Genomic DNA, 18,282 nt, shown 5'->3' on the forward strand with positions numbered 1-18,282 from the left:
ACATTTACCTTTGAAGTTGATGGTGCCCGGATGTTGTCGTTGAACGATATCGACGGAGCACAGGTAACGCCATTTCCCTTACCTGTTTCTGGCAACTTCAGGCCCCAAGATAACAAAACCCCCTGTTATTCAAACACTGCGGTACTTATAGTTATAGAAGATGGGTTTTGCCCTCCTCCTTCGTTGGTATTAGGGGTCTTATTGGCGAGTGTCCACCAGGTCAAGTTATACAGTAAGGGGACTCGGGGGCCAGGTTCAGTCGCGTACTACATATCGGTGCGAATATCTAACGACTCGTTATTATCCCGGCAAATATTTCATCCATGAGGGCTAGGTGGTGGAAATGCAGTCAGTTGACAATGTAAAAGGGAGGTAACGCTGTTGATGGTGTACAAGATGCCCGGGCGCTCTTGGATAGAAAGGTAAGGAGAGAGCAAGACGTGCCGTGCCCTGCCCGTGCCCAGTACTGGGAACTCCTGGCGGGCATGGAGTCCAAGCTCACATTAGCCTCTACAACGAACAACATTGAGATCAGTGCTTACCTTGGCAATTGAAGATCTGTGCTCACGTGGATCTAACTTGGCCGTATTTTCCGCTCCTCGTTTTAGAACTGGCATCAGACATTTTTGTTCTACCTGCTCCTGCCAGAGGATGAACGACAGATTCGCCATCTGATGGAATCTGATGAACCAGCGTTCGCCAAGGGTTGTCCAGACACAAGATGAACCAATCATCGGCTTCCTCATATCCCAATTGGGCAGTGCCACGACAAGGATTCCGGGCCAAGTTCCGGTGTTCCACCCACCGAGTGGAGTCCGCCACTCACCCAAAATCCTCATAAACACACGATATGTACCTACCTGACCAAGACACTTGATGATGACTCTTCAGCAACGCCAGGCAGGTAGGTAGTTTTTGTTAACCTTAGAAGGTAAATGTGTAATCTTTCTACCCATTGTACCCCCTCTTCTATTCAAACGAAAGTTAGTTCCACAGGAGCTACTTAGTTTTTTCCTGCACATGGCCTTTACCTTCGCAGAGCCCCAATATTAACAGAGCACCTCTCGCCCAGGACAAAGTTGATGACACCCGAGACCAAGTCCTTACTAGAGTAATACAGGAGGCTAATTAACAACTGGCAAAATTGCTTACCCCAAATACACTAGGACTGTATAGATCGACAATAAGCCCTTTTAGGCACTACAGTAGGTATCAAATTTGATAAAGTTTGCTGATTTTCGTGGTGTTCTAGAAGGAAGGCCGGATTTGGTGTTTTGAGTGGTGGACTTTATGTTGGATGTCATCAATTTTCGGTTCCGCAAGGTCCAGGCCAAACCAGCACAAACGGCAGTGGTGTCCAACTAGGCTTCCACATTGGCAAAGTGCCTGTCACACAGACATTGCCCACAGTCCAAGGGTTAGGGTCGCAAGGCTCAGCAGAGCCTCAACGCCTGGAATGAGCCTCGAGATCCCCGGTGGCCCCAGGGCTACGATATTCACCTCGGCCGGACTCTCGGCCACGGGTACTACTTACCCGAGCCCCTTCCGACACTACCAGGCTAGCGAGCCAACTAGGGAAGTGCTGAAACACTGATGAAATATCATGAGACAATCCCCAGAAGTAACACAGCCAAACCAAGCAAGAAGCACGGCGCCCAGACGAATCACAGCGCCAGAAGGAAGATGGAGAATGGATGAAGTCATTCAGATCCAAATGTATGCAGACTGCTAGATAGAGGCCTTGAAGCCTCAGGCAACAAGGCTTGATACGTAACTCAAGTACGTACCGATTCCCTTTGGCATAAGAAGGCCTGGAAGCCCAACCTTCTCCTGGAGGTTGAGAAGATCAACAAGGCCTTCGAGACCAAAGTAGTTTATCAGCGGAATTGAACTACTGTTCCAAGCCCAGAACACTGCCCTTGTCACAGCAGGCGAGAGGGCAGGAGCTAGTGCTGGTGGTGAAGTTCGCCACCCACTCAAGTTCAAAACTACCAAGTCCACCATCACCACTTTGTAGTCGGCCGTTATCCTCGTCGCTTGGTAAGGGAAGGGCGTTGGGTGTATAGTGATTAGCGTCAGCCCATCTGCTGTGAGCCTGTGTCGCTGATTGTCATGGGCGAAGATGGGACCGTGGAGGGTGAGTATTGTTGATGTCGATACTGTCGCTTTCGTCACCCGATTGAACCTGAGATGCGAATAAAAGTCAGTTTGGAACCGAAGACGGAGAATATCCGTACCTGTGATTCTAAATAGTGTCGTTGTCATTGAAGGCGACGATGGTGACGATGGTGGTGATGATGTTGGAAGAAGAAGAAGTTGGAGAGATGCCGAGGAACTTGGGACTTTTACTTCAACAACCCCGTTTTCTTTCTCATCCTTCCTCCTTCTCTCCCCACATTCCCCTTTTTTATTCATGTGCCTTCCTAGAATGGAAGTTTTCGTCACTTTTCAGGATCTCGCAGCGGCCCGAGAGCTTAGCGTTCGTTCTATCCCGGCTCCACGGCTAGGAATTTCCAACTCTCAAGATATTTCAACGGTTGAGAACGTTGTGCAACGATTAAGATATATCAAGTGTTAAAAGCTCCCCTAGATTTACGGTAGTGTAAAATGCCAGTCTGCTTCAAAACAAGTTAGTCTAAAAGGGACGTTCAAGCACATCCTCAGTAACTTCGTCACTGGTGAACTCCTTAATTTTCGTACCTTGCTCCGTCCTCGTTCAAGATGCCCACACTCAAATGGAAAGCCCATGCCTTCCATCCCATCTCTAGTTTTACAATATGAATCTTCCCGTACGCGTGCCGGTGAATAGAAAAGAGATAAACGGATAACCAAGGATAAAATTTCAGGCACCAATATTCGCTCTCACCCTTTATTCACATTTCGTCCCTCGTACCCGCCAGTTTTGCCTTCCTGTTTCTAAATTTTCAACCCTCGGCCGTGACCTTTCTTCTCTTTCTCGACAACCGTGAGGGTCAACTTGTTACGATCCAATCATGGAGACTAGACTAGCCGACCAATCAGATCGGACCCGAAGGGAGGACCCGAAGCCCCGGGTCCTAAGCCCGGGTCCACGGGTCCAGTATATCGGGTCCATGAAGACCGGTATAAAAGAAGGCCTTCCCCGGCCTCTTGTTACCGGTTCTTCAGCAAGCAATAGCTATCACAACCTACCAGTACCTTTTGGCTACTACTCCGTTACTCTATTGTTCTATCCCAGCGATAATACTCCTGTGCTTGTAACGGTTCGTCACACAACTGAGAGATCATCCCCCTTCAACAACAAATCAACGCATACACTTCGTGTAAGTAAAAGACCCAGGCGCTTGTCTTAAGCAGTATGAACGGACTGCTGACCTAAATGCACTTCTCAGTTTCCATTCGCGTCGTCGCGCGTCGATCGAGTCATCAAGCCACTTGCTCCCAACAAAGTGTGTGTCCAAGTTTAGCTGCTAGCTAAGCTGTAAAGGCCACACTCCTTCTTCACATGAACTGCCTTCACATGAACTACATAAGCTTAACGGATTGCGACTAACACATCCTTGAATGAATACACACCATGCAAATTCAGATAGCTGCTCCTACCCCCGCCCAGCCTCTCCATCTCGACCGCCTTGTCCCTAGGAAGGGCCTCCGCTGGAACTTCCACCATGGCCATGGCATTATCGAGCCCGAGCGGCGCTGCGCCAGGCTCGCCTAGAGTCTTCAGCTGCTTGTTTCCCAGGCGCTCCCCGACGTGCGTATATATTCGTGCCAGGTTAAGCGCGAGGTACTCGTTGCGATTGTGGACGCGTGCACCGAACTTATTCGCGAAAACCCGGATATACTGGGAGCAAACCTGCCCGCACCCCATGGAAACCTAGAGGCACCCCATGGATTTTAGACAAAGTATATTATGGCCACGACCGCAAACTTTCTAAAAGGGAAAAAAAACATCATATTCCAACTTCCAGGAAACAGATCTTATGGAGCTAAGGCTAAGATTTATAAACACATCATTGTTGCGAGCCTGAGCTTGCTAATTGCATTCAGAGCGCCAGTTTTGGCAACTTACCCCGCACGTCGGTAGCAAATCGGCCCGGAATTAAAAAAACGGGTTCGAATAGAGGGATATGAGCCAAATAGGTAACCCGAACTGATTTCATTAAAACTTAGGAGTGAGTAGGGTATAAGAATTCGAAGTGTCTGAAATCCATGGGATGCCTCTAGGTTTCCATGGGGTGCGGGCAGGTTTAGTCTATACTGGAGCCGGAGGACTTCATGGCTGGCATCGGCATAACTGGCGTTGGCAACGTAAGCTGGAACCCTTAGGACTGGGAGGATAAGTCCATCTTCGAGTAAATTCGTATCGATACCGAACTTGGGGAGCAGTTCCGCCCCTATACTTTCCAAGCGCTTTTTTTAGCCATTATCGAAGCCAGGCAGCGGTTCCTCCGCTTTGCCGAGGAGAACCTGTCCGCCCCGCAGGGTACCTTACGCCGCTGCCCCCTGGCGGCCACTATTGACCGGTTCTTACATGCTGCCGTATTTTGGGATACCACTAGCGTCCCTATTCAGCTCCAGATCGAGGCGCTGGACGACGAGGAGGTGGAGGATGAGGAGGACGAGATGTATAGCACGGAGGATGAGGACATGGAGAACGAGAACAAGGACATGATGGACGGGGACATAATGGACGAGGAGGAGTACGAGGACATGGAGGAGTAGACGAAACACATGACTAGAACATGAGGACTCCCAGAAGAGTGAACAAGAGGAATCAAGCCATCCAATAAAGGAGTTCTGGACTGAGAATTGCCGTTATTATATTCCACAATACATGTTGTTCTAACTAATTGACGCCTTGAAATGAGCATGAGAGAGCATGAAGAGAATTCTGCCCATCACCTTACCACGCGCTTGTACAATGGTACCTACCAACAACCTGCCTCACTGCCTGCCTATATATATGGCAAATAGCGTTCTTTTCCTTCAAGCGCGATACCCCAAGGCAAACCTTGGGATCATGGCTGAGCGGTCATTGATGCTTGCCCCCCCCCCCCCCCCCCCCCCCCCCCCCCCCAAAAGAAAAAGGCGGACACCGCTGGGTGAGGCTGTGGTTTTTCTTTTTTTTCTTCTCGTTCGTCTCTTTTTTTCTCTTTTCCTTTTCAATCTCGTTAGTTGTCAAAAAATACCATGTAGTGGTATTAGCTCATAGTCTGCGATACGTGTTCTGCCTTGCCAGCAGACCATTATTAATCTTTTTGTAAGTTGAATATACTGGGCATGTCCGTCGTAGCGTATTTCATGTATAGAGGAAAGAGACGAAGTAGCCGTAAATATAAAGCGAACATCGACAATCTAATACGTCTCGCTTTGGTGGGTAAAAGCCGTTACAAAGCTGTGATAATATGACAGGCTGGGGTGCATATGCCCAGACGGCCAAACCTACAAAAGATAGGACGATGTTCTGCTTGCAAGGCAGAACTCGGAATGCACACTATATAGCCAATCCCAACCTGTGACAGATAAGGACTTTGTGAATTGGAAAATACAATAGCGATGTCACAGGTTAGGATTGGCTATATAGTGTGCATTCCGAGTTCTGCCTTGCAAGCAGAACATCGTCCTATCTTTTGTAGGTTTGGCCGTCTGGGCATATGCACCCCAGCCTGTCATAAGCGAGAGTCACTCAAAGATTAGACTATTCAGAAATTACCTAGAGGACGGGTGTAAAGGAATTGGAGAGTCGCTTGGATATGTAGCGTCCTACTCCCGAGCCTTGTGTCATTAGGTTTCAGATCAAGAAGCTTCAGGTACTGTGATTGATTACCTGCATATTTATTGTTCACTGCGAGCAACACATGCTTAGGGGTCACATCAGAATTGTGGCTTAAGGGAACGAACAAGATAACACAGCTATCGATAGGAGAAAAGGGCGGTCCTCATTATCAGCTCCAACAAAGAACAGAGAAAGAGAAAAAGAAAAATACATGAACATCATATCCCGACAAAGATACTCCAACATGTCCATTCCTTACTCTTAAGGACCAACCCAAGCCAAGTTTCCTGGAAATCCGACACCAACTCCGCCACAACCAACGATCCATCATAAGCAACATGAAATGACAAAAGCAAACACCTTTTGAAAGCTCTTAAACCGACGCCACCTAGTCTCATGTCTCAATCCGAACCATAATCGAGGGGAAACTATCTGGCTCATTCGTCCGCAAAATCCCACTCCGCCAGTGCATTGGGGTTGGCATCACCAGAGTCACTACCCCTATTAGAGTCATCACCCTCACGGCCAACAGTGCCCTCATCTCCATCATGATCATCATCGTCGGACTGGTCCATCTCAACCAAATCATACTCGCCGTCCGAGTCTGACTCGTCCTCCGCATCACTTCTTCTCTTGGGCGACGTTCCACTGACCTCGGAGACCTCCGCCTCCGGTGACCTGAAGAAGGGATGTTCGGCGCTCAGCTTGCGGCGCTGACACACATATCCCATGGGCGTATGCATGATGTCCTGCCCCCGTCTTCGCTGCGTCAGCCAATCGAGGACGAAGCCCAGGGGGTTCTTCGCAAATGCAACTTCAGTGTTGTCACTCTCTGGCAAGGACGTCTGTCTGCCGTCATCATCGGCGCCTTCACCATCTGCTTCGCTGGACCTGCCCGCTTGGAGGTACGTGACAATGGCGGCGTACTCGGTATACTCAAAGTAAAGACGGCCGGCGAGAATTCCGATCTCGATTATGAGCCAGTCTGGGATGAGGGTACCCTTAGGTAGCGAAGGGAAGGCGTAGTAGGCAAGTCGGCCTAGCGAAGTCATGTTTCGCGTGACTGGCGAAGCGTAAGGGATGAGATGGACCGGGCTGTGGTTTTTGGTGACACGTAACATAGGGATTGCAATCTCGGCTTCCTCTGGAATGAGTACTAAGGCCGTCTGAGTGCGAGGAGCGTAGAGGATCCATTCTACGGGTCTCTGTAGTATCACGTTGGTTAGCTGTTCGATCTCTCATCAAGATAAATTTTGGTAATCTTACAAAAAAGTCATCGCTCGGGCTTTTGCCGGCTGAAATAGTGCGTCGAAACTCGGATGACACGTAGAATTTCGACCCCGTTGAGCGGACTTCATACTTCTTTCCCAGCGTGGTCCTCCCTAGGGCAGTGAAGGCATGCTCGTAGCCATCCGTGCCCCGGAGTACACCGTTCTCTATGAACCGCAAGATATTTGGATGCATCCCAGGAAACTCGAAGGCATCGTAGTGGGTGGGCTTGCGCACCTGACGGATCTCTTCAACCTGGAACTCGACCTCGCGCTCTTGCTCTACTTCGTCAAGAGCACAAGCCAAGGCTTTGGGCGTGGTATGAGCAAGGTCTTTCTTCTTCTTGGTGAGCGTGTCGTAGAAAGATCGCAGCTTCGGGTCGGTAATGGCTAGAGAAGCGTTATCTGAACTTGAATCTTGGGCTTTGCTTCCATAGATCTCCTTTAATGTTGAGCACTCCTTCTGTAAAATCACCCTCATGTGGGCCTCGCGGTGCTTTGTTGAGCCCACAAAGTTTGGATGCTCCCATGCAGAGTTTATCCTCTTGCAGAAATCAGTCCCCTGCGCCACGTACAAGGGGCGAAGGCTTTCATTAGCGCGGCAAGTCATTTCAAGGAGCCACCGTACGCAATGTCCGGAGTCGATATAATCGGAAAAACGGCGCTGGCACACTTTCCGAATGTCATGATCGACCTCGGGTGGTGCACAGAAGACTACTGACTGCGTTGTGCCCAGTTGTCGAAGTCTCATAGCGGCTTGGACAGTGTGATCCTTCGTCTGATTCAATGCCAGTGTCAGGGCCCCATAAGCATCTTGCGGCAGTTTGAGATCTGTTCCGCGGGTATGCGCTTCGTCGAGATACACCAGGCACTCTGCCAGGTTTTCCGCATACGGGGTCGCCAGCAACGGAACCGGCTTTTTGGATCCGCGAGAGAGCACCATGGCCTTGTTCTCCTCATTGAAAAAGATCGCCGCGGGGCTAAAAGTGTCAAGCTTCAACCATTCCTTTGCCACTTCATGGTTCTTCATCTCCAGCACAAACGCACCGGCATCAATGAGGATGCGTATTCTTGTCTGTGACAAGCGCTTAAGAAGCCCATACTCCGTTAACCTTCTTTCACCCTGTCCCTTTCCATGCTCAGCCAGCTTCTCGTATCTGCGGTTTCTTTTCTCAAGGAGATATGAGAGTACTTCGGCATTGGTCTGAGACAAACTGGGAAGGTCATCTTGCTTGATGGTAAGCGGAAGCAAGTATTTGTTGTCATTCGTACCGCTGAAGCCAGTAGTCCGAGCCAATTGTGATTGATTGGCGGCGATTCGTGGAAAGAGAGGAATATCCCAGCCAGATGTCTGAAGCTTGACTTCGAACTGCTTGCAGTGTTTCGGGAACACGAACGTGTTCATGTAGTAATTCAGGACGGCTCTGTTGAGCCGGAGAAGCTTCCACAGCTGTTCCACCTGGAGATGGTCCTCCGCATTGATCATATTCCACTGTCGAAGATCCTGAGGAATGTTTGCGCAACCCTGGGTCCATATGTCGTACTCAGACTGCGGATCATCAGACTTCAAAACGCTGCCGAGACAGTCGGTGAATTGCTGCAACGTCAAGCCAGAGTAATAGAAGGCGAGACATGTGAAGATGATGGCAACATCAGGATGGCCGAATTCAGCGTTGGCAGATGGGACACCTTTTGCCTAGTACAAGAGGTGCATGTTAGTTAACTACCTTAGAAAATGATGCTGGATAAGATGGACTTACCTCAAAGGGCACGGCAATTGGTATACGATCAGGGTGCAGTCCGTATTGGACGTTCCACCGCTTTTTCAGACACAGTAGAAGAATACCACTGTGAATCAAACCTCGCAGCAGCAAAATTTTGTCAGCAGCAGAGTTCCTGTCAACAAACGCTCGCTTCGCCTTGTTGATTTGGAAGTCCTCCACAACAGGATCAATCAAAGCGTGTTTCAGTCTTTCCTTAACGCTCGGCTGAACAGAATCAGCAAGATGGAAAGTGGGTGATTTTCCAGCACAAACATCAGCAATGATGCGTTGCTTCAAATCCTGTTCGACTTCCGCGTCCAATATGTAAACTCGTGGAAACGCCGAGCCCTGATTTTCCACCTCAATGCGGCGGCCGAACTTTTGGCGAAGGTCGGGGACATGGGCCTCGACAAGGCCTAGGAGAGCTTGTGCAACATGCCATCTGCGGGAGGAAAACAGGTTAGCAATGGAAGCGAACTGGATGTAAATAAACTAGTCTAACCTGTGTGGATGGCCGTCTACGGCCTTCTCGGTACCACTGGGGTATATCAGCTGAGTTTTGACGGCCAATGTAACATCGGATTCATCGAGAATGTCTCTCGAAGTCTCCGTAAGCCAGTGCTGAAACTCGACCATTTGCCGCGTTTGCTTGGACTTGGAGTCGACCATACTCTGAAGTCCACTCAGCGAGAATGACATGATAGATTCCGGCAATGCCAGAATGACTCCCCCAGAATGGAGTATATCGTGATGCAACTCCTCGAACACGTCCAGCATCTCCGGCCCGGCTCTGGTACGACGAGAGAAGGGAATGTGCCGAATCTCGCGGCCAACCAAGCCGCCCAGCCTCGATTGCATGATCTGTGCGGTTTGCAAGAGGAGAGCCTTGGGAACGATAAGTCTGCACAATTGTTGCTTATCTGCCAGAATTGCTGCAGCCATTGGTGTAATGACTGATGTTTTCCCCTGTAGAGTATATCGATGTAATTAGTTGATGATCGTTAAGATTGAGAACGTGGACTTACCTTTCCCATGTTCAATTGCAGAACCGAGTTCGACTTGGAGTTAGGCGAGATAATCGCTTGAGCAACCTCGAATTGTTCATCGCGAATGAGTATGTTGTTCTCCAACTCAAGCAGTAAGAAATCCGGATACTCCTCCGCATCCCAGTTTGTATGCCCCGGATTGGCTAGTTCATCAAGAACTCGTTGGTTGTTATCCTGAAGATGAGCATACCTCATCCTTCGCAGTTTCTGCAATCTCGTAAGTAAAATACCGAGGGAAACCAGAGCACCCTTCATTCCATCTCCAAATGTATTTTCGGCCACGGAGCGAAGCTGCTCCATCATGGTGATTCTACTCCCATTCGGCCAGAGCCCACCTGCAATCAACCACGAAGAGCCGCTGTCCTCGCTGGACCATGATCGCTGTATCGCTTCCACATGTGTTGCGATTGCGCGCTCACATGCCGAAATCTGATTTTCCATCAAGATGAGGGTAGGGCAAATATCGAGTTTGACCTGGCGAGGAGCACTTTGTAAAGCTTTTAAGCTTCTCCGTAGGTCATTTGCATATTCTTGACGAATACATCCTGCTTCTTTGGCAAGACTGACAAGAATAGAATCAAGCTCTCGATATTCAGGACGGACTGAATCTCGCCAGCGATCTGCCTTTGGTCCCAATGCACCCAAATGCATGGGTTGACTCTTATTGACTTCGGCTGAGAGGGCCATGCTTTCTGGTCCTGATTTGGGGAGTAGATCGTGGGCAATGGAAGGTATGACTGGTTTTCGTCTGGGCAACTGGTAAGATCGAGTGTCTATCGGAATGAGCATTGTTGGGAACTCATAGGAACCGCTGTATTGTGAGAGAATCTCATCAACTGCCTCTACCCACAGAGAAAGTTGGTAGTTATCCCAAAGATGCTGCCACCGTTGCTGAAGAGTTTGGAAAACCTCATTAAGCTCATAACAGTCAAGGACAGAAGACCCAATGCCTTCAAATGACAAGGTTTCCGTAGGCCATTGACAGTGGATCAGTTCAGCAATGCGTTTTTGTTCTGAAGCGCATAATTCTTTGTGATGTTCTTGTTCCTTGACCTTCTGAGAGTTGGATTTTGACTTGGCAGATTGTAGGTTGCTAGGTACGGGAAGCTCCATAAAAGGTGGTCGGATAATCCCGTGTATCAACTCCAAGGTGGGTGCCTCATGACGCCGGAAATCCGTAAAACAAGAGCCCTTTGGCTGTTCGAGGACCTTGAGCTCTGTGAGCCGGGAGAATGCCGCTAAAGACACAGCCAAATCCATATCAGCATTTTCCCTGAAGACCAGCGGTGCCAGTCTGAACGGCAAAGCGTATTTGTCTTCTGGAGGAATGTTGCAACAAAAGGAAACCATGCTTCCAAACTGACTGCTCGGCATTTTCTCAACGACGTCAATCAGTGAGAAGAAGTCATGTTCAGGAGTCGCACTGAAGCCTCCGATCACTTTCCAGGCCTCCAATATCTCTGACAAGGGCTTCGTTCTGTCGAACTTGAACTCATTTTCTGTAACCTGGCTGACAATGTGGAAAACGTTGGTACATCTTGGTGATGTCATATCTCGGTCTCTGGAACGATAGAGCTCGTCACCTTGACCGGTCGAAGTGGGAGGGATAAAGGAGCTGGTCTCATACAAAGATTGCCGAAGCAAACCACGCTCCCGAAGATGGGAGATATAAACTCCGGAAGAAGACGGCGGTGTTGATGTAGTGTTGTGAAAGCAGGACAGACGATTCGATTTGGTGATAATAGCCTGGACAATCGCATCATATCCGTCATGCTGAGCATATGACAAGTGCCCCTCCCAGATGGCTGTCTGCAATTTCCTCTGGTTTGGAGGGTAATATTCCCGACGAGGGCATAGGTTATTCTGAATGAACCGCAGCATGGCAAGGCCTTCGTTGTCCAGGGGCTGCCATGGCTGACAAAGACCGGACTGCAGTATGTGTTGTGCCTCTTCTCTTCCAGTACGTCCAGTAAGTGGATCAGGGAACGGAGAAGAGGTGAGCGCATGAAACAACGCCTTCGCGTAAAGATTTCTGGGCTCGGGAAGACACCAAAGGCGTCCTAGCACGTTATCAATAGAGAACAGTCCGTATTGGTTAACCGGGGCGGTCTTTACCACTGTCCGTGATCCTTGGCGCGTCCATGTTGTAACGCCCATAGCAGTGATGATGCTTCTCTGGTCTCGATCTTTGAGGTCGCGGAGACATATCTTGCTCAGGAATCCATAAAGAGTCCCAGCGTCTTGATTGGGGTCAATCTCGGAGCGCAATTCCCTGCTTTCTAGAAGTCCTCGATGATTGACACGAAAGGTCAGGCCCAGCTGTTCAAGTTTGACAGTAATGTTGCCTTTTCCTGGCTGGTAAACAAGCAGGTTTTCAGGATGCTCAAAGTACTTGAAATTTTGCTCAATCATCTTGAACAGCTTCGATTGTGGGTCGATCAGTCTTTGGCGCCTGCGTCTCGCAATCCTCGTCTTGAGGTCTATCACCCAGTTGTGAGCATGCTGTCTCCAAGCGTTAACATGCCTTATCTCCAGCCGCGGGTTTGCTTTATCCGAAACGGTCATCCAATGGAAGCAGTCATTGATCAGACTAGCTGGAATGTCGTGGCCTTTGACTTGTTGAAACTTGTTGCGAGGGATCAATTCCAGGACAGTCCCTTCTTTGGTTATGGCACGAATGATGACTTGCCCATCACGGATGCCAAAATGAACCTTATGTTTATGACGAGTCTCACCCCGCAACGTGTGGCTCATTCCCGGCATGTTTGAAGGGATTGTGATGAGATGCTGATTGCCGAAAAGTTCTTTCACGATTTCGGCATCCCGAATCTCGGCAGGGAGAGTCCCTGGAGGCTTTCCGTCGATAAGGAAATAACCCTCGATAAAGTTGAACTGTACAATGTACTTCTCGTGCCAAGTCCCGTAGTCAGTTATGACCTGGCGTTCGATCCAGCGGGAGTTGGGGGATGGCATAAATTCCAAGTCAGAGAACGTCCGAGGGGCACTCGTTGGATTTGGCCAAATCGGATCTAAGATCGTTTCGATGACTTGGGGATAGGCTTTGATTGCCTGCGCAACCGTGGACTGCAACCTGTATGCCGCTTTCAAATCTCTGATGAGGACTTGCTTGAAATTTGATGGAAGTTTACCAACATCCACCAACATGTTTTCTTGGAGACCAATAGTGGCTTCGAGAAACGTTATGAGATCCTGCATTGACATGGGCGACTTTGGCGAGTGAGCAGAAAATGTCCGGCGGCAGAGAATGGCCGCCCATCTTCCATACTCACTTGCTCTAGCTGCTATATCCTCTTGGGCGGCGTCACGAACCTCCAGTCTCAAATCTCTGAGCCAGTGAAGTGTTACACGGCGAGCGTTCATCAAGAGCTTGTCAGATGAGCGCTTTGTGGAACTGGAGCCTAATTGGTGGAGTCGCAAAGTGATTGAAATCATCACATCCATACAAAAGACATCACGCCAGCTGATGGTTGTCAGTCTGCGATCAACCTGTTCGATCAGACGAGCACAAAAAGCGTCATCATTGAACAAGAGATGAGCGTCTCGATAGACGCTATTGCTTTTGTGCATTGTTCCGGCTTGAGTGATGAGCTCGGAAAACAAGCGGCTGGTCTCTTCAGAGCTGAAGTTCAGGTTCGGGGTATTCAGCTCCAGCAGCATTGTCAACCAGCGCCTGGATGTTCCAGATAGTAGGTTTTGATGCGCTGTGAACTCAGCCGGAGACATGGTAGTAGGGCATTTTGTTAGATTGGCAACAATTTCGTATGACGACGGCTCTCGCACAAGATGTGTCGTCCGCCCAGCATCTTTTGCCCCTTGAATAGCCCCGAAACCATCCGGAAGAGAGACTCCACATAGTCGGACAAGCTGAAATGGACGATCATGGTCTTTCACCCAACAATTCAACTCCTTGTCGAAGTACTCGAAGCGAAGGGCAAGAGGTAGAATAATATCTTCCTTCTGAGGCGATTTTCTCACCTCAGGCTTCTTGTAATGAGTAGAGAGCCACGACTTGGACACGGAGGCCAACGTAACCGTGCTCGACTGGGCGCTCTCGGAGGCGAAGTCCTTTAGCTGGCAATAGCTGAGAAGGGTGTCTGCAGGTTTCGCCTGGGAAGCCACCCCCTGAAAGGACAATGTCTGATGGATCTTCCAAGTTGCATTCCGATATGCAGTGAAGAAGTCCGGCGCACAAAGCTCAAAGACAACTGTCGCTGCTTCGTCTTTGTCTTCAGGAAGGTAATTCTCATGAACCTCGACGACCATTCGTCGCATCTGCCTTTTGCACCAGCAAGACAAGCATTTGCTCACATCTCTCACCGTTTCCGAGATCTGGATACAGAGACAAGGGCCAGCTCCATGCATCTTCTCGTTGAGATCCTCATATTGATACAGAGCAGATGCCCATGCCTGAATTTTGTGTCGTTTGGTACGCTGGCATTCTTCGTCAATGTCATTCCATACTGCGGTGAGTTTGTCTTCATCATCACAGTCTTGAAGGTATCGAACTCCAAACGATGATGGGCTCGGTGGAGCAAAGATCGTTTTGGATTCAGCGGCATTGGCTGTCCGTTCCTTCAGGTATCCCTGTATCTCATGGAGACGGGACAAATCGGACAAAGAAGAAAGATGGAGCAAGTCAAGTGACTCGGGAGAAAATAATGGGTGATAGTTGGAGAGCAGAGGGCAGAACGAGGTTGCGTAGTGGTCCAACGACACCCACAAATCCAGTACATTGAGAATATGGTTGCTCGTCTGCGCTGGGTCGTTATCATAAGCATCGCCGACTTCCGCGACCAGTCTGATGATTATTTCAGAGATGCGCAGACATCCGAGACGATAACCATCCCTGGAATTGGGGGGATCTTGCATCTCCCGTTCGATTAGTTGCAAAATTTCGCCCTCGAGTTCTGCTAACTTGAGATACCTCTCCGCGAACTTGGTAGCTTTTCCAAGCATGCCAGACTTCATCGCCCGCAAGTCAAGAAATGGTACCGTTTTGAGGGGATACGGGGTCAAATCGAGTAGTGAACGCAAATAGTTCCCACTGTTTTCAAGTTTGAGTTCGAAGCTGGCGATTTCTGACTTGGCAGGGAGTGGGGCAATCTTTCGCTGGACAGAAGCTTTATACAGCTCCCAAATCCTTGTGGCATCTTGAGTAGCGACTTCGATGGTATTCTTGAACCAGGGGCTCAAGCAGGCGAAGAGCTGATCGTATACTGGGCGAGCAGATTCAGATGCTTGCAGTTTGTCTGACTCCAACTTGGCGAGGCGTCGGCACAGCTTGGCTCTGAGAATCATCTGACAAAGAGAAAACAATGGCATTAGTGAGTCTGCGAAGTTCGTGAAACTGTAAATGACTTCTACTTACCACCATCTCAGCAGCGAGCTCTTTTGAAGTCTGTTCAAGGAACTGTGCGAGGACAACGCACATGAACATCTTGTAGGTTGCCCGGCCTGCCTCGTTTCCAAGCTCAAGACATAACATTTGTCGAACAGCGACGCGTAATATCAGCCACATCGGGGCCCTTCTCCATGGCTTTTTTGCGTTGTCGAAGTTGACATCGTCACGTACTCTCTTCCGGAACCTAGGAGTGCTGGCGGGCCCACCAATAGCAATCAGCAGTGACATGAGCATCTGAGAAATCAGCGCACAGTCGGCGGTGTCGCGTGTCTCGATGACTGCCGTCTTCTTCTTCACAGCTCGCGCATTGAGGGCGCTTAGAGTCTCGATGCTGGCTTTCTCCAGGAACAAGGCGAGACTGGTCCTAAACGAGTCGTTATGAAAGTCGCTAGCAGGGATCTGAGCCGCGCGACCGGGGAAATCACACAGAAGGGCATTCTTGGCTCCCAGTACGGCCTCCAAAGATGGGGAGGCTTCGAAGGCCTCGAATATCACTGAACCGCTAAAGAACTGTTAGTAACGAGAAACAGGAGAACCAAGCTTGGTCGGGGGACACTCACTTTGAGGCGGGGCGGATAAGGAGGCCGGCATTTTGGCTCGCCACATGCAAGATGAGCGTCTTGTCTCCGATGTCCCGAAACTCTTGCTCAAGTGATGCTTTGCTGAGCATGCCGTCATGGTTGAGAAGCCTACATTTCTCAAGAGAAGGAAGTAGAGAGTCCCATGGTCCAGTGGAAGACTGCTTTCGTAGAAAGGTGCACGCCTTGATAGCACAGTCGATGAGGCTATGGTTGAGAGGTTCTAAGGGATCGGGCTGAGACGTAGGTACCTTGGCCGCGAGGACCAGGTGACAAAAAAGTTCCTGGTTCGAGGCCATGGCCACAAGTGCGGGTTCGTAAGGCTAGTTTGTCTGTGTTAGCTTTCAGTGTCTTTGAAATCGTTCACAACGGATTGAAGATGGTGGAGAACAGTCGTGTCACCGAATAGAGCTGGTGAATCCAGGGAATGATGAGAGAAAAGTAAGATGTGGCGCAAGGACTTACCGAGAATTTGTTTATGTGGTATCACCTAACCATGACTTGAAGTCAAGTATGCTCTTGAACTGGGCCCGAATCGGTTGTGAATAGTCCAGTGACCTGAGAGCCAGAGAGTGAGAGAGACGGGGGTAAAAAAAGCCGTGTGATAAAGGTTGCGAAAGAAATGTGGTGGTGGTGTGGATGTGTTCGAAGTGATGCAGAGGTGAAAACAGATGTCTCTGTCGAAAAAAACATGGGCAGAATGTGGAAGAGGGCAGTTCAAGTATGCCACTCGCCCGCTCATGGGGGTAATAGGAGGTCGAGACGATTGGTTCGAGTGTCGACTGCCCTGGTTTCTTGAGTGTGACAAGCAGCAGAAGTACAGTTGACCTGCTGGCGAGTGAAGGGAGCGCACCAGGCAGATGTTGGCGTAGGTTTTTTCTGAAAGCGTACTTCTGTGGCCAGTGCCGAGTTGCCGAGAAAGTAATCCAGCAAGCGGTTGTACAGGACGATGATCGTAAGGACGAAAGACAAGACCCAAGATGTACTAGACGGATGCTGTTTGGGTTGGCTCGTAACCGTCGCGACGAGACGAAAATGTTCCTCGCGTCGCTGGGATGTTGTGACCGCAGAGAATGCCAGGCCTGTTCCAGAGAAAATGTGTTTCCGAGACGGGCCGATGCGCAAAAGAGTAGACCAGACGTATCTTGTACTTGGTTATCTGGTATATTTTTGCGACGACTGGCAAAGATAGGGCGATGTGACGAGGTGGATTCGAATCCTCGAAGAAGACGGAAGTTGTACCTTTGTACCTTGGATCACCCAGTCACCGAGGGATAACGAAGCTTGGAGGTTTCGACAAACGCAGTCCGGGCGCTGCGAGAGGTTGACACTTGTGGGTGGTCTGCGACGGTCCGTAATGACGAGGGTTTTGAATGCAAAAGCAGCTGGAACGGGCAGGTTAGCATCCAGTACCGTACGTGAGATAACCCAAATGCAGACGGCCGGCATGTATGCGGCCTCGGCAGTGAATGGGCATCAAGCAGCACCGGTACCTACCCGACTTCTCAACCTTTGATGGCTCGACAAGACACAAGTTTCCCCTGTCCTGGCCCATCCCGCCAGACATGGAACAGTAGGTGACCAAGACATCGGGACAAATGGCAGCCTAGAGACCGAAGGCATCAGCAGAAGAAAACTCGAGTGAAGGAGAGTGGGGGAACATGGAGGCGGGAAGGGACAAGATGGGATGAAAGGACTGGACTCGCGGCATCTTGGGCTGCCCTCAAGGTTGATCGTTGGATGTTCAGTCTGTCTCTGTCGCAGGCAGTTTGAGGTTCCGAATTGCACTTGGCGGCATCTGGTCAGCCTTGCGAAAAACAAAAATGCCTGGGCTTTCCATGTTGCGGCAGGCTCTGGGCAGCAATGCACGAGAGGAATTGAATGGATAGGTGGAAGTTTCTCGAGGTTCAGTCGAGTTCGCGGGAAGAGAAACAAGGAGATCTAATTTGTGATGCTAAGGTAGAAAATACGCAGATAGGTACAATAAGGTAATCCTCCAGGGCCATGCCTGCCCGCTGGCCAATGGTCACCGCACCCCCGCGCTTGCAAACGCGCGCGGCAGTGCGTTAATGGGGAAGGCGCAACCCTCAACGGGAGATCAGTGGACGGGCGGTACGGTAGTCGGAGCGGGAGGCCTACCGCGTGTGGATACCCTCCGGATACCACCTAGAATTTCCATTTCCAGTGGGGGAGAGCGCGGCAAGAGGCCTGATCGGACCCACTCTACAGCCCCCTACGACTCGGAACCCCGCAAATGGGATCCGGAGGGGAGGTGGAGAGGAACGGCACCCTCTGCACCAGTCACCTGGGCTTTGCAACTTGCCTCTTTCACTCGACTTGATACAATGCTCTCTACCGAATGTATCATTTGGTGTTGGTACAGGACTTGAGTCGGCATAACAACAATCGTTCCCAACATTTCGGTCCAAGTTACAAGTAGGTGTTAA

At 49.9% G+C, this 18,282-nt stretch overlaps 2 protein-coding genes across 2 annotated transcripts; one reads left to right on the plus strand and one right to left on the minus strand.

Moving 5' to 3' along the window:
• Positions 1–4,257: 4,257 nt before the first annotated feature.
• On the plus strand, positions 4,258–4,704 carry SMAC4_01053 (uncharacterized protein; the record flags this gene model as incomplete). Its single annotated transcript, XM_003350114.1, has 2 exons — positions 4,258–4,290; positions 4,369–4,704. The coding sequence occupies 2 exons, from the start codon at positions 4,258–4,260 to the stop codon at positions 4,702–4,704; spliced, it is 369 nt and encodes a 122-aa protein (XP_003350162.1).
• Positions 4,705–5,691: 987 nt separating this feature from the next.
• Positions 5,692–16,473, minus strand: SMAC4_01054 (uncharacterized protein). Its single transcript, XM_024655165.2, has 7 exons — positions 15,818–16,473; positions 15,225–15,759; positions 9,815–15,154; positions 9,292–9,755; positions 8,787–9,231; positions 7,025–8,722; positions 5,692–6,963 (listed from the first exon to the last, which is right to left on the minus strand). Exons 1-7 carry the CDS (start codon positions 16,132–16,134, stop codon positions 6,196–6,198), a joined length of 9,567 nt encoding a protein of 3,188 aa, XP_024511081.2. The 5' UTR covers positions 16,135–16,473; the 3' UTR covers positions 5,692–6,195.
• Positions 16,474–18,282: the final 1,809 nt, after the last annotated feature.

This window comes from Sordaria macrospora, chromosome 3 (genome assembly GCF_033870435.1).
Source record: "Sordaria macrospora chromosome 3, complete sequence".
Taxonomy (NCBI): Eukaryota; Fungi; Ascomycota; class Sordariomycetes; order Sordariales; family Sordariaceae; genus Sordaria; species Sordaria macrospora.

Bases quoted from the DNA above. Each gene is read 5' to 3' on its own strand.
- SMAC4_01054 (XM_024655165.2), bottom strand. From the start codon at position 16,134: ATGGCCTCGAACCAGGAACTTTTTTGTCACCTGGTCCTCGCGGCCAAG. The intron at 15,155-15,224 runs GTAAGTAGAAGT...TCTCTTTGTCAG, and splicing joins AGCTCGCTGCTGAGATGGTG to ATGATTCTCAGAGCCAAGCT. The intron at 9,756-9,814 runs GTAAGTCCACGT...TATACTCTACAG, and splicing joins TGCAATTGAACATGGGAAAG to GGGAAAACATCAGTCATTAC.